The 27,630-nt window shown below is 37.2% G+C and overlaps 1 protein-coding gene and 1 pseudogene across 1 annotated transcript in view; one reads left to right on the top strand and one right to left on the bottom strand.

The window, feature by feature from the left end:
- Positions 1–1,074: 1,074 nt before the first annotated feature.
- Chp1 (calcineurin like EF-hand protein 1) overlaps positions 1,075–27,630 on the bottom strand; it is a 48,309-nt gene continuing 21,753 nt past the window's right edge. The window contains exons 4-8 of the mRNA XM_027925818.2: positions 24,937–25,017; positions 19,262–19,389; positions 8,620–8,681; positions 3,212–3,334; positions 1,075–3,075 (exon numbers count right to left, since the gene is read on the bottom strand). Coding sequence (XP_027781619.1) covers positions 3,022–3,075; positions 3,212–3,334; positions 8,620–8,681; positions 19,262–19,389; positions 24,937–25,017 — 448 coding nt within the window. The 3' untranslated portion in view covers positions 1,075–3,021. The remainder of the gene's footprint in view (positions 3,076–3,211; positions 3,335–8,619; positions 8,682–19,261; positions 19,390–24,936; positions 25,018–27,630) is intronic.
- On the top strand, positions 19,876–20,509 carry LOC114081776 (large ribosomal subunit protein eL21-like; annotated as a pseudogene).

Below are 27,630 nucleotides of genomic sequence, written 5' to 3'. Positions count from 1 at the left end.
TTTCCTATATTTCCCTCTGACTTTTCAATGATAACTTCTTAAAATGCCCCTGATCACCCAGGCACAGATTATATGTCACTTCATGTTTGTGGTTGTACCTCCCCATCTTCCAGGAAGAGACAGCACAAAGTACACTTAAAAGTTAGCACATTCATTTTGCTAAAATTCAAAGTTTTCTTTGAGACAAAGACAATTATGGGAAAATGTTCATAAAATTCAACATCATGACAGTGCTTTTTCTCTTCCATTCATAAAGCTGTTCCTAGATTATTAAGCCTCTGAGCCATGTTATCACACCAACAACTTCTGTTTCTAAGGTGATAAGGAAAAAGATACGACTTCTGTACAGAGGAAAAGAGAACTCACTAAGCTCAAGCAGGACACATAGTTTTGTGGTACTAAGATCCAGGTATATCCTGAATTACATACAGTAACATTTAATTTTCTTTTTGTTATTATCTGGGATTTTCACTTAAGTAAATTTCTATTATGCTGAAGCTAAAAGCCTATAATTGCCAGCACATTTTAGACCTTGAGGACTTGAGATCATATAAACTCACATCCTATTACCTTTAAGGTTAATAGGCTGCTTACAATTATTTTATCTATACTAGAATGTGTACAGGACTATCTGGCTTTTCATAGTATCTCCTCATTTATAAGCTTCCCTTCTTGCATTTAGAGAGACCAGAAAAGAAACTGAATCTTCAGTGGAATAAATGGGAATGGCCAAGACTAACAAAACTAGGCCTATGGGCTGGAGTTGTAGCTCAGTGGTAGACGCTTGCTTAACATGTGTGAGGCATTGGGTTTGATTCTCAATACCACATATAAATAAATAAATAATAAAGATCCATCCACAACTAAAAAAAAAAAAATTAAAAAAAATGGGCCTAGAGGCAGACAGTGTGAGCTCCTAGATGAATTCTTCTACTTCTACTTCACATGTCAGGTAGCAGCAGAGTACACTTGTATTCATAGTTCAGACATAGACCTGAGTAAGGAACATCCTGTGTTAAAGAAGGAGCCTGCATTACAGAAAATTCTTGAAAAACACAGACAAAATCAATCGAGTTGTTTTGTTTTAACCACAAATATTTATTGATGGATCAAAGAATACAACCGTAATAGGACAATAAGGCACAACTGTGGATTAAAAGTTTGCTATACAGCCAAAGGAGTGGGGAAGCCATAATCTTAGGAACTTTAAAAATGCAAATCAAGGAGACTCTGAAGTACCTCTCTAGCGATCAGTAACAGACAATTCTTTCCTTTTTTACTATTCCTATATTACATCACTTGATCACAAAACTGATACTTCTTAAAGAATTTCTCATTCATTTATACTTGAGCCATCAAGCCTGGCCACTCCCCTGTTCCCCACCTTTATCCATCCCTTTGTAGTAATATTTGTTAGCAATTCTCTTCCTAAAGATTGGTTAACACATCTTGAATAGCCTTCTGAAGCAAGGAAACAAGCAAGCAAGCAATGAGTCAGGGGGATTATAAATTCAACATGAGGCAGGGGGAGATAAATGAATAGACTCACAGACATACATAGGATGGCAATGGCCAGATTCAATGAAGTCTAATTAAGCTGACTTTGGCAGAGAAGTTGCTCTGGCTCACTCAAAGTCCTGTAATGCCACCTCACATTGTCTTACCAGGGTCAGACCCCTTGTTTTTAAGGGATCAGTGGTGGCCTATACAAGGAGCTATGGAGATAATGCAACCGGGCAGCTAATGACACAATACATTCAATGCTTTGGACGTGTATTGGGATTGAATATGGATTCCAGCATTAACATTTGCCAATTGTAAAGTTCATAAATAATTTTGTGCAAAACTTCAAAACACTGAGGACCATCTTTTTAACTATTCTGGACTTGGAAAAGTTAGGCACTTCCATAACAATAGTCTTTCCACTTGGAAACGTGAAGTGAAAAACATTCCAGTGCACTAACAAGGAGGCATAAACCATGCTGCAGAATGTAAATGTAGCAGGTTTTATAAGACGCCCAGCCATCGTGTTCAAAAAGTCATGAAAAGGTCCCTAAGAATGCTGTCAGAACAGCTATTCTGGTAGCAACAGTGTCCCAAAGCTAAGCAGACCTGTAGGCATATGAATATTTTCTGAATAGTGAACACTGCACTCATAGGAAAAGCCGTGTAGGTACATAAGTCGAGAATCAGAGGGCAGAGGCAGAGCAATCTGAGTAACCCACACAAAACAGGTGGCTCTACACTTTTTAGTTATCAATTTCTTCTCTATATCTTCACAAACTATGAAATGTTTTCACCAAGGCCAGTTTCCAAGAAGGATATCTCCACCCTTTGATGACAGAGCAGTGCAGAGGATCAAGAAAGGGTCACATTCTTCCAAGAGAAGTGTTGATTACCAAAAAGCTCCTGGAAAGGTAACATCCTAGGTACTCATTTAAGAGTGAAGGTAGATAAAAACTGCCAGACCACTGAACTATCCTGCCTAGTCAGAAATACATTTAACAGGCATAGTTTGGGGTGCTAAGAGGAACACAGGGAATTTTGAGGCTCAATAAAAAGCAGGGAGGCTGAAAGACTAAGTGGAGGTAAGTTGTGTGACAGGGAAATAAGAAGCAAAGGACATATAAGAAGGAAGTAGGAACATGCTAAACCTCGCTGAAGGGAGTCTACATCCAGTTAGAGTTTTGCTGGCTGGTTCTTGGCATGATTCCATCTCTTTCTCAAACTGGATGGATGTGTGGCATTGAGCAGCAGAACAGGGGAACATGGTATTTATAAATGGAGAACTGGTAGATGGATACTGAAGAGAAATAGACTGGATGTACCATTCTGTAATGCCCTGTTTATACACCAAAGGCAGTTTTGTGTACACAGAACATATTTGGGGTTGTCATGCAACAGCAGTAGTATTCTGGGAGAAGGAGAATGAAGGGGTGGAGGTGGGGTTGGTGGACAGGAGGACTCTAAAGTTCCAGTTCTTAAATACTAGAAAGCAAGGAACAGTTTGGTCTCTGTCCTTTAGTGAAGAAATCGGATGCTCATTTTCTGTTCTACATCCACCTTCTCCAAAACCTGGGGTTAAAAAAACCAAAAGAACAATTATAGTTATAAATATCCTAACAGTTCTAAGCACTTTTCTAAATAATGTCCCCCCGACCTCCTGTGTAACAGAACTTAACATTTTCAAATCAAGAGGTGATTGACTGACCTTAACAAATTCTGTGAAAGATATAGCACTGTCCCCATCCTGGTCAGCCTCTTGGATGGTCCTGTCTGCAATGCTGCCCAGCTGCTCATCTGAGATATTCACTCCAACCATCATGCGTAGCACCTACAAGACCAAGAGCCAGGAATTATAGGGGACGTGGGAGTGAGAGGGACTCTTTTACTAAGATTTAAGGTAAAATCACTAAGTGACTCCCCTCTTTTTTTTTTTTTTTCTTTTTTCCTTCAGAGGCAGGAACTAAACTCAGAGCTTTGCACATGCTAGGCAAGCACTCTGCCACTGAGCTAAATTCCCAAACCCTATCTTTTTCCTTTGATACCCTCAAATTTAACAGCTAGAAAGCTAAAACCCTAACTTGTTATCTAGGCCATTTTGGACAATAATGTGAGCAGAACTCTTTGGCAAGGTCACTAGATAGGAAAGCAAAGCCTTGTTGAAGGAGAGTCCTTTGCATTTTGCTAATCTTCATTTTTTCTGCCCATAATATAGATATGATGTCTGGTGGTACAGTAGCCATCCTGGAGCTATGAGATGAATCACGTGCTACGGATGTGACAGCAAGCCTATGGCAGAAGCCAGGTTTCTTAGACTTTATTTAGGTACTAATGAGCCTAGAAAACCTATTCTCAGACTTTTTGTTGCAAGAGGAAAACATGTCAGTTGGTTTGGTGGGGCTTTCTGGAATCCCACCTGAATGCTGTCCTCTTTGAGGAGATGTATTAAACATTAAGCAAGGTACTCCTGGGGTATGGCCCAAGAAATGTAAAGCTCCTTGAAGAGGTACATGCTAAATTCTTTCTTAGAAAAATAACAAGCACAATTAAAGGGCTTTGAGAACTAAGCAAAGATAATTTAACACTGTTTCATCAAATGTATCTCAAACTTAACAAAAAACCCACCACCCACAATTCTTCTAACATCTTTAGAGTATGAATATATTTAAAAATTTGATACCTTAAACAAAATATGTAATTTTAACAATGTGATTCAGACAATATGCAAAGGTTGAGGCTTCATGTGAAATGGGAGACAAGGAGCTTTTGTGATGCTTCACATCACAGCAATCAGCCACCTCTGCATTCAAAAGGGAAAAGCTGAGTTTTTCTTTCACAGGAAGGAAGCCCCTCTAGCCCAATGGTTGAGAGGTCTTCCTTTCCCCTATTCTTTTACATCCTTCTCCAACCTCATGAAATAGATTTTTTAAAAGTATAGGACAGTGGGCTGGGGTTGGGGTTCAGAGGTAGAGCGCTTGCCTCACATGTGTGAGGCACTGGCTTCGATTCTCAGTACTGCATGTAAATAAATGATTAAAATAAAGGTCCATCAACAACTAAAAAAAAATATTTTAAAAAAAGTATAGGACAGATCTGGTATAGTGGCACATGCCTGTAATCCCAGCAGCTTGGGAAACTGAGCAGGAGGTTTATGCACGAGTTCAAAGCTAGCCTCAGCAAGTAGGGAGACCTAAGCAACTTAGGGAGACCTTGTCTCTAAATAAAATATAAAAAAGTGCTAGGGATGTGGCTTAGTGCCCCTGGGTTCAATGTCCCGTACCAAAATGAAGTACATGACAGAATTTTCAAAAAATAAAAAAAGCCGAAATACTGATTAGAACCAGCACACTTTTTTTTTTTTTTTCCTTCTTCTTCTCAAACTAATTGTTTTGTTTTGTAGACAGGGTTTCACTATGTTGCCCAGGCTGACCTCAACTTCCTGGGCTCAGTGATCCTCCTGCCTCAGCTGTCATCAATTCATGGACTCCACTGCATGGCTACAAATCAATTCTTGAAAATTATGAAGTTGTACTATTTAGGTACAAATGCTCAACTGAAGGATTAAAAAAAGGACAGTGCTATGGGGCTGGGGTTGTGGCTCAGTGGTAGAGTGCTTGCCTCGCACATGTGATGCACTGGGTTCGATCCTCAGCACCACATAAAAAATAAATAAACAAAATAAAGGTATTAAAAAAAAAAAAAAAAGGACAGTGCTAGAAAAGACTATTTGGGCCAAACCATTTTCCATCTTCTCCAATTTCAAGAGATCAAGCAAATTAATCCATCCTCAAACTTCAGATCTCAGACCAATTATTTTCTAAGGTATTTTACTTTTATAATAGTAGAACTGGATTGTGCATGTACTAGTGTGCTGCATGTATAGGCAGGATGTGACAGGAGTAGTGTGTTTTAAAGGTCACCATGTCTGGTTCAGTAATGAGGATAATAAGGCTCAGAAGTATCTTGACCCCCCTGTCTCAGTAACTAGTGGCATGAGCTGTCTGCTCATAGGCCAGTCAGTGTTCCTTTCACCTATCCTGGCTGCCACTTATTGTTCCAGTGGGAAGATTATTAGCAAATGAGAACTTTACTATTTTTATTATCAATGTTTGGGGAGGGTTATATATATACCCTATATCAATTTAAGAAAACTTCCCGGGCCAGGGATATAAGGTGGTGGTAGAGCATTTGCCTAGCATGCACATGGTACTGGATTTGATACTGGGGTTGAAGGATTTGGGGATGATGGAAAAAACAAAACAAAAAAATAAAACAGAAAGGAAACTTCCTTTTATTTCTGCTTTTATAAGACTTGAAAAAATCATGAATAGGTGATGAATTTTATCAAATGCTTTCTTCAATGGAGAAGACCATTAGATTAGATTCTCTTCTTTAATCTGTTCATATGGTTATAACTATTTTCTAATTTTAAATCAACTCTGAATTCCTAGTGCAAACTTACTTTGGATATAATAACATTGCTGGATTCTGTGTGATAAAAAAATTGTTTTGGATTTTTACATCTAAGTGAATAAAAAAGGTTGGGCTATAATTTTTTCTTGTACTGTCTTTTTTTTTTTTTTTTTTTTTGAGAGAGAGAGAGAGAGAGGGAATTTTTAATATTTATTTTTTAGTTTTAGGTGGACACAACATCTTTATTTTATTTTTATGTGGTGCAGAGGATCGAACTCAGCGCCCCACGCATGCCAGGCGAGCGCGCTACTGCTTGAGCCACATCCCCAGCCCTTGTACTGTCTTTATAAAGTTTTCATGTCAAAGTTATGCTAGCCTCATAAAATGAGTCTTTATTGAAGTATAAATGATATAAATGGTACATATTTAAAATGTGCTAATGAGTCTTTGTATACATGTACACACCTCTGACACCATCACCAAAAATCAAGATAATTAATATACAACTGGCCCCCAAAAGTTCAACCAGGACATTCTACAAGAATCATACTAAGAACACATGCCCAGCCAGGGGCATGCTTGGAATTCTAGTGTCTCTGGAGGCTGAGGCAGGAGGATCTCAAGTTCAAAGCCAGCCTTAGCAACTTAGCAAGACCCTGTCTCAAAATAAAAATGAAAAGGGCTGAGGATGTAGCTCAGTGGTAAAGTGCCACTAGGTACTGAAGAAGAAGAAGAAAGAAGAAAGAAGAAGAAGAAAGAAGAAGGAGGAGGAGGAGGAGAAGAAGGAGAAGGAGAAGAAAGGAGGAGGAGGAAGAGGAGGAGGAGAAGGAGAAGAAGGAGGAGGAGGAGGAGGACGATGACGACAACGACAAGTCAGCCATTCTTGAGGGTAAATTCACTACATACTTTTTTAACATTCAATAAGTATCTAGGAACTGCAAGTTACCAGATGTTTTAGAAATCACTGTGTCTAGAAAGATAAACTTTATTTTCTTCTTTCATTTCAGCAAAATGGTCAGATCCTCTTTTTGCTGGGATAAAACTAGTTGTCTAAACCTAAATAATCCAAGAGCATGACTAGAACTCTGGCCACATAGTTTCTTCCCTACTTCCTCTTCAGGCTTTCCTTTTTATTTATTTATTTATTTTTTTAAAGTGGTGCTGAGGATCGAACCCAGTGCCTCACATGTGCGAGGCAGGCGCTCTGCCACTGAGCCACAGCCCCAGCCCCTCTTCAGGCTTTCTTATCCAATAACAGTAAATAAATCAACTCTTCCTCCAAAAACACCTTTCTTGCAACCAGGTTTGGGCTCAAGGATGAAAATGTGCCATTACATTTCAGAACTCAGAAGTCAATGTGTAGCAATGTAACAAAAGTAAACTCTTCTCACCAAAGAAATATATTCCCACCTCAAAAGCAAGGGACACTATCATGATCTCCTCGTTGTTTTGGTTTCTGCTCAGGTAGAAATGTAGGAATACTGTGGATGGGTCTTAAGCTGATCTTAAGCAATCTTCAACTTGGAAGTCTTCTCAAGATAATGGATGAATTCAGATTTACTTTAAGGGCTGAGTAGAAACAATTTACTTTTTAGGTGTATCTTGAAACGGACAAATTTCCCCATGGAAATCCCTAAATGTGTTAGCCTATGGTCTTTCAGACTCAAAACAAGGGGTAATTTTCTCCCCTTCTGAATTTATAAAAGGCAAAAACAATAAATTGCAATGCTAACAGCATGGAATGTTAGTAATCGATAGTAGAGGAATAGGAACTTGTCTGTGGGAACAACAAAGGGCAGTGAATGATTAGCTCAAGGTACACTGGCACAAGCAAGAGTTGGTAACTCTTATGCTAAGTTTAAGGACAGACAAATCAGCAGAATTTACTAGGTATCATCAGAATTATCTGATTGCCAACAAGCTGTTTTGGTAATAACCAAACTATTTTTTTGGTACCAAGGATTAAGCCTAAGGGTGCCATGTCCCGAGCCAATTTTTCTACTTTATTTGGAGACAAGGTCTCGCTAAGTTGCTTAGGGCCTTGCTAAATTACTGAGGTTTGCTTTGAACTTGAGATCCTCCTGCCTCAGCCTCCTGAGCTGCTGGGATTACAGGCATGCGCTACCATGCCCTGCATAACTGAACTATTTGATGTACACAATGTCACATATTTCACCTCTGCCAGTCCGCACTTAGGAAACATTTAGTTAGTGCTTTTTAATATTTTTTTAGTTGTCAATGGACCTTTATTTTATTTATTTACATGTGTTCTGAGAATCAAACCCAGTGTCTCACACATGCTAGGAAGGTGGTCAACCACGGAGCCACAACCTCAACCCCTTAGTTAGTGCCTTTAAAAAAAATTATATATGTGTGTATGTGTATTCTTTTTTTTTTTTTTTTAGTTGTTGATGGACCTTTATTTTATTCATTTAGCAAGTTTACTATCCTCTTGTTCAGAGAGCAAGGCATTAGCAGCTTTTATGTCTTGGTGAATTTTCTTTTCTGATTGCAGGTAGTCCAGACCTTTCAAAATGTCATTTAGCATGGTATCGATCTATAACTCTTATGGAAGACCCAGTGCTGAACCACCACCCAGGTATTTCATTATTACCCACAATTTTGAACTCTTTAAGTATGAGCCATAGTATTTTGTCACATGTGAGCTGTCACACTGAGTTGTCACATAGTTTTCCCACATACCTGTAACAGCTCATCACGGGAGATCTTGTCATCTTTATCCAGATCATACAGTCGAAAAGCAACTGATTGGGAAAAACAAGAAGTTAGTGGAAATTCTGTAGTGTCTTGCTCCTTCTCAAGGAACTAACATGCAAAGCTGAGCAAGGTTGGTGCACATCTGTAATCCCAGCGACCCAGGAGGCCGAGGTAGAAGGATTCACAAGTTTGAGAGCAACTTAGTGAGGCCCTAAGCAACTTAGCAAGACTCTGTCTCAAAATAAAAAGGGCTAGGAATGTAGCTTAGTAGTTAACCAACCATGGGTTTGATCACTGGTACTAAAAACAAAACAAAAACTTAACCAAAACCAAAAAACAACCCTTAAGGGGTTCTGTAAGTTAGGCTACTTCACACAACCCATCAATTCCACTGTGCACCACTCAGAGGAAACCACAAAGCTGACTATAAATGTTGCTCTGGGGCCCTGCACAAGAATCAACTCAAAATGGGTCAAAGACCTAGGAATTAGATCAGAAACTATGCAATTCCTGGAAGAAAACATAGGGTCAGTACTCCAATATTTAGGCACAGGCAACAACTTTCTCAGAAGGACTCCTAAAGTTCAGTAAATAATGTCAAGAGTTAGTAAATAAAATGACATCAAATTTAAAATCTTCTGCAAAAGAAAGGAAACAAGAATGTAAAAAGAGAACTTAAAGAGTGGGAGGAAATCTGCTAGTTACTGACAGAGGATTAATAACTAGAATATATAAGAACTCAAAAATATAGCTCAGTTGGTAGAGTGCTTGCCTTGCATGTACAAGGTCCTGGGTTCAATCTCCAGCACCACACACACAGAAATTAAAAAAAAAAAAAAAGGAATACAAACAACAGTAAATGCTGGAGAGAATATAGAGTAAAAGGAACACTTTTACACTGTTGGTGGGATTATAAATTAGTACAACCACTATACAATTCAGTACAGAGGTTCCTCACAAGACTAGGAATGGAATTACCATATAACTCAGCTATACCACTCCTGGATATTTATCTTAAAGAATTAAAGTCATCAGGACTGGTGTTCTGGCTCAGTGGTAGAGTGCTTGCCTAGCATGTGTGAGGCACTGGGTTCGATTCTCAGCACCACATAAAAATAAAGGTCCACCAACAACTAATAAAATATTTTTTAAAAAAGAATTAAAATCATCATAGCATAGAAATACAAACATTCCCATGTTTATACCAGCACAGTTCAAAATAGCCAAACTATGGAACCAGCTTAGGTGTCCATAAATGGATGAATGGATAAATAAAATGTGCTATGTATATATGTATACACAAACACACACACACACACACACAATAGAATTTTATTCAGCCATAAAGAAAAATACAATTATGTCATTTGCAGGAAAATGGATGGAACTTGAGAACATTATGTCAAGCAGAATAAGCCAAATTCAAAGATTAAGGGGCTTGTTTCTTTTATAGAAGTCAGACAGGAAAAAGGATGAGAAAGGTGGTGAGAACTCATAAAAATCAAAGGAAAATCAGTAGAGAAGAGGAAAGGGACCAAGAAGAGAGAGGAGTGGAGGGGAAGAGGAAATACTAGGGAATGATATTGGCCAAATTATATTGTGACACTGTATGCATGTATAAATATGTAACAACAAATTCTACCATTATATACAACTACAATGCACAAATAAAAATACGGAAAATAAAGTGTTGCTCTGGGAATATATTCTCTTTGATAAATTTGTGCCAAATTTCAAGTAATTCCCTACCATTTGGGAGTTCTACAGGTCAAGAAGTTTCAAATAAAAACACCAAGGCTCTGATGGTCTCCAGGTTGTTTCATGTTTCTCTCTCCTAAATAATAGATGAGTTTTCTAGAAAGTAGAATAGATGAGAACTTTACTTGTGTTCATATAAGAGAGAGAATTTAGGAGAGAAAAAAACATTCTGTTTTTGAAGAGCTATCGTGTAAAGTATAACAACACTGGGTGATTATGTAGGAACTGTGAGAATTTCACATTAAGGAGGTGATTATCTTGTCACATAGATAAATTTACAATGATTTTAAATCATGTCAAATAAGCCATGAATATTTATGCTTTTCAATAGGGAAGTGCCAATACTAAAATGCCCAAATGCACTGTTCTAGAGATATTAAGATCCATGGATTTAGATTCTGACTTGGGAACTCATTATCTAGTAGAATACAGCAATATACACTGCTCACTCTAGTAAGTGCTATAATACATTCATAACACTGGGTGAACAAAGTGTAAGGTGAATGTGACTTTCTGGTGGAGTTGGTGAAAATACTAAGAGAAAGTAAGCTTTAAAGACAAATAGCAGGGTATGTTGGCACAGGCTTGTAATTACAACTACTCAGGAGGCTGAGGCAGGAGGATCACAAGTTTGAGGTGAACCTGGGCAATTTAGCAAGATCCTGTCTTAAAATAAGAAATAAAAAGGGCTGAGGATCACGCACATCAGATAGAGCACTAATCTCTAGGATATATAAAAAACTAAAAAAACTTAACACCAAAAAAACAAATAACCCAATCAATACATGGGCCAAGGAACTGAACAGACACATCTCCGAATATAAAATCAATCAACAAATATAGGAAAAAATGTTCAACATCTCTAGCAATTAGAGAAATGCAAGTTGAAACTACACTGTGATTTCATCTCACTCCAATCAGAATGGCAGCTATTAAGAATACAAATAACAATAAGTGTTGGCGAGGATGTGGGGAAAAAAATGCACATTCATACACTGCTGGTGGGCCTGCAAATTGGTGCAACCAATCTGGAAAGCAGTATGGAGATTCCTTGGAAAACTTGGAATGGAACCACCAATTCACACAGGAATGTCTTAAGGCAAAATACATAAGGGCTGAATTTGTAACTCAAAGGTAGAGTACTAGCCTACCATACACAAGGCCTTGGGTTCTACCCCCTGCACTAAAAAAAAAAAAAAAAAAAAAATCACTCACACAAAAAATACTGTACTTGGGGCTGGGATTGTGGCTTAGTGGTAAAGTGCTCACCTAGCACATATGAGACACTGGGTTCAGTCCTAGGCACCACATAATAATAAATAAAATAAAGGTATTGTGTCCATCTAAAAAAAAAAACTGTCCTCACTGGGCGCAGTGACACATTCCTATAATCTCAGATCTTGCGAGACCAAAGAAGAGGATGAGAAGTTCCAGGCCAGCCTGGGCAACTCAACAAGCCTCAAAATTTAAAAAGAAAAAGAAAAAAATTTTTAGGTTGGGGTCCATACAGTTCGGTGTTACAACACTTGCCTGGCATACATGAGGCCCTCATTAAAAAAAAAAAAAAATCATCCTCAGGTTGGGGATGAGAGAGCACTTGGGGAAAAAAATACACATTTTATAGATGCCATTAATCAATAAAAGGAAAAAGAAATCAACTGGGTCTCATCAAAATTAAAAACACTTGCTCAGCTTAAGTCCGTGTTAAGAAAGTGAAAACAAACTATAGACAGGGAAGAAAAAATATTTGCAAACCACATATCCATCAAGGACACATATTTAGCATAAAGAACTTTCCAACCTAACACTAAAAAAAAAAAAAAAAACAACAATTCAATTAGAGCACGGGCAAAGGACATGATTAGACATTTGACAAGCACATAAGATGTTGAACATAAAACCACAATGAACTACCACTACATACCTATTAGAATGGCTGAAATTTTTTAAAAATCACAATTAGAAAACCATTAATCTACTATTTCTAAATTTTGGCATTTCAAAACTATTAAATACATACAATCAAACAAATATAACCTTTTAGGATTTTTTTTTTTACTTAGTATAATTCTCTGGAGAGTCATCATTGTGTGTATCAATACTTATATGTATCAATAGTTCATTCCTTTTTAGGGCTGAGCAATATATAAAGCTGTTATAAATTTTCACGTACAGATTTTTGCATGATCATAAGTTTTCATTCTCTGGATTAAATGCCTAGAAATGGGGGCTGGGATGAGGTTATGGCTCAGTGGTAGAGCGCTTGCCTAGCACTTGTGAGGCACTGGGTTAAATCCTCCTCACCACATAAAAATAAATAAATAAAATAAAGATATTGTGTTCATCTACAACTAAAAAAAATTTTTTTAAATGCCTAGGAATGTACCTTCTGATAATGGTAGTTGCATATTTAGTGTTTTTTGCGGCAGAGTATTGGGAATTGAACTTAGGGGCACTTTACCATTGAGTCATATCTCCAGTCCTATTTTATATTATATTTAAAGACAGGATCTTACTGAGTTGCTTAGTACCTTGTTTTTGCTAAGGCTGGCTTTGAATTCCCAATGCTCCTGTCTCAGCCTCTTGAGCTGCTGGAATTACAGGCATGTACCACTGCACCTGATATATATGTAGTTCTTTAAACTGCCAAACTTTCCCAAAGTGACTGTACCATGAATGTTCAAAACAGCTTTATTTGTACTAGCCCAAAACTGGAAACAATCAAAATGCCCTTCAATATGTGAGTGACTAAACAAATTGGTACAACCAAACCATGAAATAAACAAATCCAACAAAATGGAATGAATTATTGAAAAAATGCAAGAAGCCAGGCATGGTGACACACATCTGTAATCCCAGCGACTCAGAGGCTGAAGCAAAAGGATTGCAAGTTCAAAGCCAGTCTCAGCAACTTATCGAGGCTCTAAGTAACTTAGTGAGACCTTATCTCAAAATAAAAAAATAAAAAGGGCTGGGGATGTAGCTCTCAGTAGTATGAGCCCCCTGGTTAAATTCCCAGTCTGCTTCCCCCCAACCCCCCAAACTATAGAGTTGGGATAAATTAGTGTTTGCCAAGGATTAAGGACTTTGGGGGGGAGGGGCGGAGGGTACCAGGGATTGAACTCAGGGACACTCAGCCACATCCCCAGCCCTATTTTGTATTTCATTTAGAGATAGGGTCTCATTGAGTTGTTTAGAACCTTACTCTTTGCTGAGGCTGGCTTTGAACTCCGGATCCTCCTGCCTCAGTTTCCTGAGCCACTGGGATTAGAGGTATGCACCACTACACTTGACCCAAGAATGAAGAATTGAGGATAGGAGAGGGAGAGTGAAGGTGTGGCTATAAAGGAGTACAAGTTAGTCTTGTGGTACTGTATCTTAAATGTGGAAGTGGTTACATGAAGCTATATAGGTGATAAAATGGCATACAACTTCTCCCCTTCTCTCTCTCATTTATACACACACACTTCCTTGGTCTAATGCGAATAAGCTTGCGGAATGTATCAATGTTAATTTCCAAATTTTCCTGTTACATGATTATTAAGTAAGATGTTATAGCTAAGTCAACCTGAGTGTAAGGTATATGGAATCTTCCTACCCATATTTTTCAATTTCCTGTGAATCCAATGATTCCAAAATAAAAATTAAAAATCTACCAGGTATGGTGGCAAGAGCCTATAGTTCCAGTTACTAAGGGGCTGAGGCAGGAGGATCACTTGAGCTCAGGAGTTGGGAGGCCAACTCAGCCACAGCAACACTCAGCTGGGCAATACAAGACCCCTACTTCCGTGTCTCTCCAAAAAGAAAGTAAAAACAAAAGAGAAACCCATTCATATGGTTCTCTTTGCATATTTCTTCCATGGGGTTTGTTGATATAAAATAGATGTCAGACCAGGTATAGTAGCACAGGCCTGCAATTACAGCAAATAGGAGATTCAAGCAGAAGGCAAGCCTTAAATTTGATTATTAAGCTTCAATGAAAAGTCATAATGAAAACAAGAAGAAGCTGAAAGAGCCCTGTATCATAATACTGGCTACTTCTTTCTTTTGTGACACGAATTCCTGTCTTTTGGATTTAGTGAGGCCCTAAGCAACTAAGAGAGATCCTGTGTCAAAATTAAAAATAAAAAGTGGTAAAGTATCGCTTGGATCAATCTTCAAAAAAGACATAAAAATGTACAAAAAAAAATAAAAATAAAATAGATTTCAGGATGATATTTAATAAGGGCTATCTTGTTACTCTATTGTATACAATGGCACAATAGGTTAGAAAATCCAAAGACAGGAATTTATGTCACAAAAGAAAGAAGTAGCCAGTATTATGATACAGGGCTCTTTCAGCTTCTTCTTGTTTTCATTATGAATTTTCACTGAAGCTGTAATAATCAAATAGCTGATATTCTGGTTGAGTGGAAACTCGGAGGCATAGTGAATACAAAAGACTCAATGCTCAGGTTGCTGGGGATGTGGCTTAGTAGTAGAGTTCTTCCCTAGCATTTGTGAGACTCTGGATTCAAGGTCCAACACCACAAGAAAATAAATAAATAAAGACTCATACTCAGAACCAAAAAGGATTTTTGACAGGCCACAAATGTCTGGACTAAATCTAACAAAATAAAAGGTAGGGGAATAAACCAAAGTGTTGCACTTGGGTCTAACAACACATATAAACACCATCTATAGGCAAATCTAAAATGATGCCATCACACATGCTGCCTGTCTGCCTTGTAGCACCCCTACCCTCACCCCAAAGCAATAAAGTATCAGGCTATGGCAACAATAGCACAACATTAGAACAAGAATAATTGTAATCTGGGGTTGGGGTTGTGGCTCAGTGGTAGAATGCTTGCCTAGCATGTGTGAGGCAGCGGGTTCAATTCTCAGCACCACATATAAATAAATGAATAAAATAAAGGTCCATCAACACTAAAAAATATTTAAAAATAAATAAATATATAAATAAAATAAAGGTTAAAAAAAAAAGAATGGGGCTGGGGTTGGGGCTCAGCGGTAGAGCGCTCGTGAAAATAAATAAATAAAGATATTGTGTCCAACTAAAAAATAAATATTTAAAAAATTATAAAAAAAGAATGCTAAAAATAAAAAAGAATAGTTGTAATCCACCTGTATGCTAATAAGAACACATCTTGGGAACAATATTTCATTTTGGATCCCATAGATAATGCTAGAGCACATTTATAAGAAAGCAACTAGAAGTTTGAGGGCACAGTTATTTTGTTGTGGTAATAAGCATAAAATGTTTTATCATTTTTAAGTTTATAGTTCAGTAATTTTAAGTATATTCATATTGTTGTGAAACCAATCTCCAGTACTGTTTCAACTTGCAAATCTAAATAAAACTCTATATCCAATAAAATCCCCTTTACCCCATAAGGAGGATATTAAAAGAACTGGCATAAAGCTGGAAGAAAGAAATACTGGGTTTAGAGATTTATTTCCAAATACATAAAAGCCTATCATGTAGAAAATTTATGCAATGAGGATCAGGGAGACATTTCAGTTCAAAAAAAAAAAGGGAAGTTTTTTTCGTTTTGTTTTTTTGAGATGAGGTCTTGTTATGTTGTCTGGGCTGGTGTAAAATGGCAGAGCTCAAACTGCAGGGCTCCAGCAATACTCCTGCCTCTGGGACTACAAGCACCTATGCCTTACTGCAAGGGAGATTTTTTTTTTTTTTTTGTATTGAAGATTGAACCCGGGGTTGCTTTACCACTAAAACACATCCCTGGTCCTTTTTATTTTTAAATTTTGAGACAGGATCTCACTAAGTTTCTTAGGGCCTTGTTAAATTGCTTTATATGTTGCTGAAGATCAAACCAGTGCCTCACAGGTGCTAGGCACCTGTTAAATTGCTGAGGCTGGCCTCGAATTTGCTATCCTCCCGCCTTGGCCTGCTGAATCACTGGGATTATAGGCATGTACCATGTACCTAGTCCGAGGAAGAATTTTTTAAAAAATTTTTTTGGTTTCAAGGGATTAAATCTAGGAATGCTTAACCACTGAGCCACATCCACAGGCTCCCCTTTTTAAAATACTTATGTTTTAGTTGTAAGTTGACACAATAACTCTATTTTATTTTTATGTGACGCTGAAGATTGAACCCAGAGCCTGACGCATGCTAGGAAAGCACTCTACCTCTGAGCCACAACCCCAGCCCCTCCACAGCCCTTTTTAAATTTTTTTATTTTGAGAAAGGGACTCACTAAGTTGCTTAGGGCATTGCTAAATTGCTGAGGCTGGCTTTGAATTTGTGATCCTTTTGCCTCAGCCTCCCAAGCCACTGGGATTACAGGCATGTGCCACTGCTCCTGGCACTCAAGAAAAAAATTTTTTTAAAAAGAGATGCTTATGGAGCTGGGGGCTGTGACTCAGTGATAGAGCGCTTGCCTGGCACACATGAAGCACTGGGTTCAATCCTCAGCACCACATAAAAATAAAATAAAGGTATTGTGTCCACCTACAACTAAAAAAATACATATTAAAAAAAAAGAAAGATGCTTATGTATGGTTAGAGCTGCTATAAAAAAAAGCTGTTATGGGGCTGGGGTTGTGGCTCAGTGGTAGAGCACTTGCCTAGCACCTGTGAGACACTGGTTTGATCTTCAGCAACATATAAAGATAAAATAAAGGTATTGTGTTCATCTACAACTAAAAATATTAAAAAAGAAAAGAAAAGCTGCTATAAGGAAACAATAATTCCCTGTTTGAGAACAGAAGGGTTCTTGTAGATCATTTCTTCTTCTTTTTTTTTTTCCTTCTTTTTTATGGTGCTGTATGATAAGCAAGTACTCACTCTACCACTGAGCTACATTCCCAGCCTGAGAACATTGCTTAACCCAGGATCCACAGACAAAGGAGTATGTGAACATGAAAGGAAAAATAGCCTATGTTTTCCTTAAAGCTTCTACTAAAATTGGTATTTCCTTCTATTTATTATCTTGTATAGCCGATTTTTTCTTTTTTGGAACCAGGGATTTAACTCAGAGGCACTTAACCCCTAAGCCACAGCCAAAACCCTATTTTGTATTTTATTTACAGACAGGGTCTCACTGAATTGCTTAGTACCTTGCTTAGGGCTTCCCCGTTGCTGAGGCTGGCTTTGAACTCGTGATCCTCCTGCCTCAGCCTCCTTATCGGCTAGGATTACAGGTGTGTGCCACTTCGCCCAGCACTTCAATTATTGATCAACTCTTGGTTTGTAACATTACAAGAAAATATCTGTTGGGTGCAGTGGCACAGGCCTGCAATCCCAGCAGCTCAGGAGGCTAAGGCAGGAGGATTGTAAGTTCAAAGCCAGCCTCAGCAATTTAGCAAGGCCCTAACTGGCTCAAAATAAAAAATAAAAAGGGCTGGGAATATTGCTCAGTGGTTAAGCACCCTGGGTTCAATCTCTGATATAAAAAAACAAAAATTTCTACCATATTGGGGCTGGGGTTGTGGCTGAGTGGTAGTGTGCTTGCCTAGCATGCCTGACACACCGGGTTTGATTCTCAGCACCACATACAAATAAAGATTCACCAACAACTAAAAATTAAAAAAAAAAATTTCTACCATATTAATGTCAAAGTCAGTCAAGCATTTAGTAAATATATGCTAAAATGCTAATCAAACTATAGATACAATTTTTTGCCTCAAATAGTATTTAGTCTTGAGAGAAGAAATTGGAATCCATTAACAAAGTACAAAAAATTTGAAGATAATTCATTAGAGTTCTATTTTTTTTTCCTGTATTTGATTTTGTTTGTACTAAGTTTTCCACCTTTTTGGGAATGTAATCTCCTACCAAAGGCTAAATAATATGTTACCATTTTTGTTCAGAAATCTTTCCTGTCCTAAATAAGAAAGATTCATTTCAGTGCTTCTCAAACTCTATACCTCATTTATCAAGACAGTGAATTTATACTTCTCTGCCTGGGAAGATCTGGGGAAATAGCCCAAAGGCCACAAACTAAAATTTTAAGTCTCATGTGTCATTTTTTCCAATGCATATAAATGTGACATTACAGTTTGTAATTTATATATATATATATTTTTTTTCCTTGTAAGAGAAGCTTGAGTTCAATCAGTTTCATATAATTTCAATTTCGACTTGTGTTGAAAGAAAAGAGAAATTCAATTTCAACTTCTTAGAGAAGTGCTGCAAGGGATTGAGCAATATAACACGAATAAATAATGGCTGAAGGGAATTTTATAAGTATCCAAGGAAAGGAGGCAAGAGGCATGGGAACAAAAATTAAATCTTGCACTAACTTACCTCACATCTGGTATCTATCAAATTCTATGATGGGTAGAGGATTGTCATTATTCCCCATAGGTAGGGCATGGGTCTTGCTCACAACTGTCACTCTAGGACTTACTAGAGTACCTGGCACACAGTAGGCAGTCAGTGAATTATAATAATAACAACAGCAGCAGGTGGGCTGGGGATGCAACTCAGTGGTAGACTGCCTGCTTAGCATGTGGGAAGTCCTGGGTTAGTTCCCCAATACCATATACATAAACAAATAATAACAGCAACACAGCAGGTAACACGTACTGAGTACTTAGTATATATAAAGCACTATTTGAAATACTTGACATACATTACTAACTCCTTTAATCTTTACAACAACCCCATGCAGAATCCCATAATATCACACTTTACAGAAGAGGAAACAGGCCTAAAGATCTTAATATGCCAAGACCCCCAAGGCCAAAAAGAGGTATAGCTAGGACTCAAACTCAGTTTAGCTCCAGGGTCTAAGCACTGAGTTTGCTCTTGTAAATGTTATTCAATGAATGAAGATGTAAATACATGATTTGTAAGAAATGTAAAGCAAATATTTTAAGTCAGATGACTTTAGCTCCTTACAGTGCAGTTTGTTGCTTCGGCTGTTGAGTGGTTCTGGTCCATTCACATCTTTGCTCTTTTCATTGTCCTCAATGGGTCGGAAATGAGCCAAAGTTCTCATGAATCCACGGAAGTTTACCTGGTCCTCTCTGATTGGGAAATATGAAATACATAACATCATGTCAATCAAGGTCGTGTTTTACTTTTGTTTTTTTGAGAGCTTCACACATACTACATGAGCACTCTGCCAATGAGCTACATCCCTGGCCCCAGGGTAATCATTTCTTATGAACTCAAGATATAGGCAATACCTTTAGTTACATTAGCCTGAAAATTCATTTACCAGGATCTCTTTCCATATATATCATACTTTATGGATCAAAAAACATCTCCATTTAAGCCTCACACCAACCTTGTGAGGTAGATGTTATTTTCTGCTTATAAAGTGATGAATCCAACATAAGAGAGTTAACAGGACATAACTAATCAAGAGTTAGAATTTGAATTTAGTTATATCAATTTTCCAGAAAGAAAAAAGATTTAAAGTAGTTCCAGGGCTATATAATTAGGAGAACCAGGACTTGAACTCACTGCTTTGAACTCTGTAGCAAGCAGCAAATTAGTATCTCAACTCAATGACTCAACCACCATCCATGTCTCCCCTGCAGTAAGGTATACCTAGAGACATTTTAAAGTTAAAGCATATTATGGAAAAGTACTTTTAAAATAAAGTTGACCTTTTGACAGGAACTACCATCTTCCAGTAATTCGCCAAAAAGATGAAATGTAAAGCAAAGGAAAGAGGAGAGGAACTGGAACCTGATATATGTTCTCTAGGACTTTTGAAAAACATGGAGTTGTTCCTTTAGCCACATATATGTGAATCTACAAGAAGGTTAATAATGCAGACATTAAGAGAATGGCTACTGTTCAAAAAGGAATGCCCACAAATGCTATCGTGACAAAACTGGGAGAGTCTACAATGTTACTCAGCATGCTATTGGCATTGTTGTGAATAAGCAAGTTAATGACAAGATTCTTGCCAAGAGAACTAATGTGCGTATTAAGCATATTAAGCACTCTAAGAGCTGAGGCAGCTTCCTGAAACATGTGAAGGAAAATGATCAGAAAAAGAAGGAAGCCAAAGAGAAAGGTACCTGGGTTCAGCAGAAGCACCAGCCTGCTCCACCCAAAGCAGCACATTTTGTGAGAACAAATGGAAAGGAGCATGAGCTGCTGGAACCTATTCCCTATGAATTCATGGCCTAGTAAATGTAAAAAAAAAAAAAAAAGGCCCATGGACTATATAAAAAGGATTTTCTTAATTGGAAATAAAAATAAAATAAAGTTGATTTAGTAATAAAAGCAATTTAACATATTTTTTGAAATTTTAGAAAAATGAAAAGTAGAAAGAAATATACCATTTGTGGGTCTAATAATATATGATTATATTATCTTTCTTTCTCTCTCTCTCTCCCCCTTTTTCTCCCTCCCTAATCTTCCCTTCATCCTTCCCTTCCTTTTTTTCTTCTTCAATACTGGCAATAGAACCCAGGGCCTCGCATGCCAAGCACATGCTTTACCACCGAGTTACATTCCTAGCCCATATATGAATATATTTTCTTCCATTAACTTTTCTATGTTTTCTGCATAATTGTGAACCTACTATATATATAATTTCATATATTTTTTAATATTTTAAGCATTTCTCCAATCAATATAAACAGTTTGAAACATATTTAAATGCCTGCATAATAATTGTGTAGACTTACCATAATTTTATTCCCTCATAACTGGATAGATTTTCCTACTCATTTTCTGCAATCATAAATAAGGCTATGAAAGATCTCTTTGTATGTAAAGCTTTTTCATCACTTAAGCTTAGAGAAAATCTTTTTATCATGCCATAGGCTAATCGGTTACCCTGTAAGAAATAATTTTAAAACTTGAACAAATGAAGAATGTTCTGATATTAAAAAGAATGTCTTATGTGACTGATTTATTTATCTAAGGCAGTCACAGAAACTGCAGGCGGCCTGGTTCCTGACGCTACCTTGAGTAAAATCCCAGTCTTGGTGTAGCCCTCTGTATAGATGAGGTACACAGAGTCTCTTATGTGCCAGACAGAGAGAGTTTGGAGACCTTATTATTATTGTTATTTTTTGTACGAGAGAATGAACCCAGGGAGGCTTCACCACTGAGCCAATCCCCATTTTTTGTATTTTATTTAAAGACAGGATCTCACTAAGTTGCTAAGGCTTTGAACTCATGATCTTCCTGCCTAAGCCTCCCAAGCAACTGAAATTACAGGCATGTGCCACCATACCACACCAGTTCGGAGGTCTTCTAACAGTAGAGTTCAAAGACTAGCTCATGAGCCCACTGTACTTGAAAGAATGACCTTTAGTTCTTCCTGGTAGCTATACTGCTAACATAGCAATAACTGCTCAAAAATATGATCAAGATCTGAGGAATAAAGGAATATGGAATAGGATTCAAGTCATGCCAGAACAAACTGAATAATGAGAACACATATTACTAGCATCATTTCTAACAAAAAACTAAATACCAATGGTCTATTATCAAATCTCAATATTAAAAATCATAATTAAAAAAAGGAAACTCTACCTCCATAAGACCACAGGAGAAATAAAAGCCCAAAAGCCAAATATCTATTTCTAATTAAAGCAAGAAGCAGCTGGGCATGGTGGTGCATGCCTATAATCTCAGAGGCTCAGGAGGCTAAGATAGGAGGATCACAAGTTCAAAGCTACCCTCAGCAATTTAGCAAGGCCCTAAGCAACTTAGAGAGACCCTGTCTCTAAATAAAATATATTGAAAAAAAGAGGAAAAGGGCTGGGTTTGTGGCTCAGTGGCTAAGTGTTCCTGGGTTCGATCCCTGGTGCAAAAAAAAAACAAGAAGCAGAAGTGTAGCCTGCCAAGATCCTTGATTGTGACATGCAGGCCATAGATTACACTGCTTCCTCATCTGCACCCTGACTAGATTCCTTCGCAATAGACTGGTAAAGAAGACAATAGGTGATAACCACGGTCAAAGAAAATGTGGTTCAGCCTTACAAAACAGCTTTCCACAAGCTGCTTCTTCAAGTAATCAATGTTGACTAAAGGAAAAAGTTGTTTTCTGGAAAAAAGCTGGCACAAAATAACTACTGGTTTTAGTTTTCATTGCAAAAGGTTTGGGTATAGGGCAGGGAATGTGGTAGAGTGTTTGTCTAACATATGCAATGGGTTCAATTCCTCCTACCACACACATACACACAAAAGGCTGAAGTACAAAGCATATTTGTGAACATTATTTTTGAACAGGATTCAGTGCTCCACCAGCATTAAAAGGAGAAGTAGATAAATGGAAGAATTCAGCATAAAAATCATCTGAAATAAACAGGGTAATATAGGGAGAAAGAAAGAAAAAACTGAGGGAGGGTATGAGATTGCTCAGGGTTAACATGAACCTAAGAGAGTAGGTTTTAGTCTGATTCAGTTTCTGACTACAACTGAACCAGCCTTCCCTCTCTGTCACTCCAATTTACTAAATGGCCAACCCACAATCTCATTTAGCAAATTTCTTTACTCTCAATTGAAAGCTCTAAAATTTCCTCTCCAGCATTTTATCTGATTGTGTCCCCACTGACAATTCCATTATTAAGAACTGGCACCCTACAGCATTTTGGGTCATACAAACAACTCACATGGAACCAAGAAAACACTGTTTAGGAGATTACTTAAGACAAGTTTTATGATACAATTTTTGTCATGAAAAGTTCTTAACTGAATCAAAAAATATTTACTTGACACTCTGAAGGCAGTATATTAAGTAGCAAAGAACATCAAAAGCCTAGTTCTACATTAGACAAACCTAAATGAAGGAGTAATATGCTTGAAAAAGTGTATGTGGTGAGGAGAACTGTATCCTTAGCACATATCACAATAAAATAAAGGCTGTAGAAATGTTCCAGATTAAAGGAGGCTAAAGAGACACCACAAATGACCAGGACTAGATCCTGAACTGGAGAGGGGCGCAATATTGAAGTATGACTAATATTAAGAAAAAAATAGATAATAAATAAATGAACTGAATAATAGATTAAAGTACTGTATCAATGTTAATTTTATAGAAATGGATAATTACTATGAATATATAAAAGAATATTCCTATTCGCAAACATATACCGAGGCATTCAGAGGTAAAAGGCCATGACTATGCAACTTATCCTTAAATGATTTAGAAATACAACTATGTGAATACAGACAACAATTATATAAGAACTTATGTATATGTGTAAACATGTGTGTGTGCAGGTGCGTGCATGTGTGTTTACAGAGAAAGGAAATAAAGAGGGAGATGGAGAGAGAAAGAAAGAGTGTGTGGGGGCAAGTAAGGGGTAAAGGTTGGGGAGAGATAGGAAGGCAAGGGAGAACACATGCATGAGCCGCACTATCCAATACTATAGCCACTAGTCATAAGTGGCTATGAGCATATAAATCATGGTTAATCTGACTTGTTATGTGTCATAAATATAAATTACACATTGGATTTCAAATTTTAATATTAAAAATTTATAATATCTCAGTAATTTTTAATACTGATTTCATACTGAATATAATAATTTGGGGGGTATGTTGGTTAAGTTAAATCAAATGCTTACTGTCAAAGTTCACTTGTTTATTCTTACTCTTTAAATGTGGCTACTAGAAAAAATGTAACTACACATGAGTCTTGAATAGTACTTTTATAGACTAGTTTTGAGAGAAAGAGCACACAAATGAGCCAAATGTTACCAATAAATCAATATATGCATGTGAGTCAAAGATGCAGGAATTCTTTGTAATATTTTAAATTTTGCAACTTTTCTGTAAATTTGAAATTATTTCAAATACTTTTTATTTTTTATTTTTTTTTTATTTATTTTTTTTTTTAATTTTTTAATATTTATTTTTTAGTTTTCGGCGGACACAACATCTTTGTTTGTATGTGGTGCTGAGGATCGAACCCGGGCCGCACGCATGCAAGGCGAGCGCGCTACCGCTTGAGCCACATCCCCAGCCCTCAAATACTTTTTAATATTTATTTTTTAATTGTAGTTGGACACAATACCTTTATTTCATTTATTTATTTTGATGTGGTGCTGGGGATGGAACCCAGGGTCTCGCATTTCTAGGCAAGTGCTCTCCCGCTGAGCCACAATCCAGCTCTCAAATAAAATATCTTTAAAGTCCAATTTTACAATAGTGATAAACAGAGATTAATCTAAAACTTTGTTTGCTTTGTGGTGCTAGGGATCAAACCCAAGGCCTAATATATGCCGGATAAACAGTCTACTCCTGAGTCATATTCCCAGTCTGTAATCTAAGAATTTTGAAGATAGGCTCACATATATATTTAAGTTTAAAAGAGGGAGGAGACAAGGCTGGGGATGTGGCTCAGTGGTAGAGTGCTTGCCTGGCATTTGTGTGGTCTTGAGTTCAATTCTCAGCGCTACCAAATTTAAAATAAAAGAGAGAGAGGGAGGAAGATAGAACAGAAGAGATGATTTAGATATGGTAAAATTAGGAATGCCCAACATAATCAGGGGATTATGTCTGAGATAACTCAAATAATATCATTATTCCAACTCAGTAATTAATTTAGTTTAAGATAGCCAAAGGAAGGAGATCCAACAGCTGCCCCAACTCACCCCTCTGGAAAGAAGGCATTAATGATCCGGTCCCCCAATGGGTTGATGGCAAGTTCTGGAATCCTCTGGAAATCTTCACGGCTGCCAAAAGAATCACCTTGGGTTAGAGATCAATGGCCCTTAGAACTCCTTACATCTGAAACAGAGTACAACCTAAGAAGAATATTACCTCTTGGAATTTATTTTGGGGGCAAATTATACCAAATAACTGCAAAGAATAGCACTTTAATAGCTGCCAAATATTTCTTGCATCAACTCAGGGGTAAAAGAAGCCATATTTGACTATGCCACATTCCAGTGAATTCAGCACACACACAGGTTACGTCAACAAACCATCTGACAAGGAAATTCTAAGCTGTTCCTTAGTAAATGATTCCTTGAAAACTGCCATTCTGTACTTAGAATTTAAATGTGGGGGAAAAGCTTTTTTTTTTTTTTTTTAACTTTTGAGGAGCTGCTACATCCTGGTAAGATCTCAAGCACCAGGCTGTGGTTGTGGCTCAGTGGTAGAGCGTTTACCCTAGCACATGTGAAGCACTAGGTTCGATCTTCAACATCACATAAAAAAATAAATAAAATAAGGGTATTGTGTCCATCTATAACTAAAAATACTTTTTAATAATCTCAAGCACCTACTAAATACAAGGAATTCTTAGACGATATTTACATTCAAGGAAAGAATGTGACAACCAAATGATTTCCATATTTCTAGATTTTCCTCCATCTCCTTTTATACTAGAGCTAAAGAAGTATTTGACCATTGAACATGACAAGAGCAGTCATCCTCACATAACTGGGAAGTTGTGTTCAATGAATATTAGTAGTTACCATTCACCACATATACATCCTGTACTGCTCTAACTTTGTTTATATACAGTATCTCATTTCTTCATGCCAATGCTTTATCTATACCCTTTTAGGGCTGAGGAAACTGAATCAATTGGGATAAAGTAATTTGCCCTTGACACAACTACAAAGTAGCAGAAATGTGATTTGAATCCAACCCTGTAAGTCAAAGTATGTGCTTTAAAAAAAAAAAAAAAAAACACATTACTTTCCCATGTTAAACTATTTTGTGTGCGGGGGGGTTAACAGGGCTTGCACTCAGGGGTGCTTAACCACACCCCTACCCCTTTTAATTTTTTATTTTGAGACAGGGTCTTACTAAGTTGCTTTGCTTAGTTGCTGAGACTGGCTTTGAACTTATGATCATCCTGACTCAGAGCCACCACATCTGGCTCCCATGTTAAACTTTTTGAAAGAAAGTTGCTCTCTCAAAACATGTTCAACAGACATTTATGTGTGTGTGTGTGTGTGTGTATTTTAGTCATTTATTATAAATATATATATACATATTTATATAAAAATATTTATTTATTTGTTTGTTTGTTTGTTTATTTATTTATTTATTTATATATGGTGCTGAGAATCGAATCCAGTGCCTCATATATGCTAGGCAAACAGTCTACCACTGAGCTACAATCCCAGATCTCAACAGACATTTTTTAAAATAAATAACTTTTTTTTGTTGGTGGTGGTGAGATGGAGTCTCACTATGTTACCCAGGCTTCCTTCAAACGTGGACTCAAGTAATGATCCCATCTCAGCCTCCATGCAGTCGTGACTACAGATGTATGCCACCATAACTATTTCAAGTTCTTAATAGTCACTTCTAAAAACCTTCTTTAGGTTCTGGGGTTTTAGCTCAGTGGTAGAACACTTGCCTCGCATGTGTGAGGCACTGGGTTCGATCCTCGGCACGACATAAAAATAAATAAATAAAGATACTGTGTCCATCTACAACTAAAAAGAAAATTTTTTAAAAGTCTCGGAATAAATATATATATATATATATATATATATATATATATATATATATATATAAACCTTCTTCAGATGACATCCTGTGCCAAAATTCATAGTTGTATAAAACATATTTGTGCTGCACTCTTCAAGAATAGCAATGTTGCCAGGTGCAGTGTTGCACACCTATAATCCCAGCAGCTCAGGAAGCTGAGGCAGGATTTTGAGTTGAAAGCCAACTTCAGCAACTTAGCAAGGCCCTAAGCAACTCAGAAAGACGCTGTCTCTAAATAAAATACAAAAAAAGGTTGGGGATGTTGCTTAGTGCACCCCACCCCTGAGTTCAATTTCCAGTATCAAAAAGAAAAAAAAAAATCTATGTCATGAAGGGTAAAGAAAAGCAGAGGGGCTGAGGTAGAGCATGTACTTAGCATGCATGAGGTCCCAGGTTCAATCCCTACCATTATAGAAATAAACAAAAAGAGAAAGGCAGGAGATTGTTCCAGATCAAAGGAGACTAAAGAGACTAAGCCTAACTGATCCCTTGGACTAAGGAAAAAAACTTCTATAAACGACATTATTAGAAGATAAGTGAAAATGAAACATGAATTATACAGAATATGGACATACTGAATATGGAATATTACATACTAACACTGTATAAAAATGCTACATTTCTTGATTTTGATCTGAGACTATCCTTGTAATAGGAAATAGTATGGCATAATGAATGTAAAAAAAATGTGAACAATTGTTACTCTGGGTATCAAGTATACAAAAGTTCTTTGTACTGTTCTTGTACATAGCAATATTCTGTAAGTATGAAACTACTTCTAGATGAAAAAGTTATAAAAATATAAACTTCAATAAATCTGATTCCTGCCTCTTAGA

Source organism: Marmota flaviventris, chromosome 2 (assembly GCF_047511675.1).
Source record: "Marmota flaviventris isolate mMarFla1 chromosome 2, mMarFla1.hap1, whole genome shotgun sequence".
NCBI lineage: Eukaryota > Metazoa > Chordata > Mammalia > Rodentia > Sciuridae > Marmota > Marmota flaviventris.
This window is presented reverse-complemented; position numbering and strand designations above follow the sequence as displayed.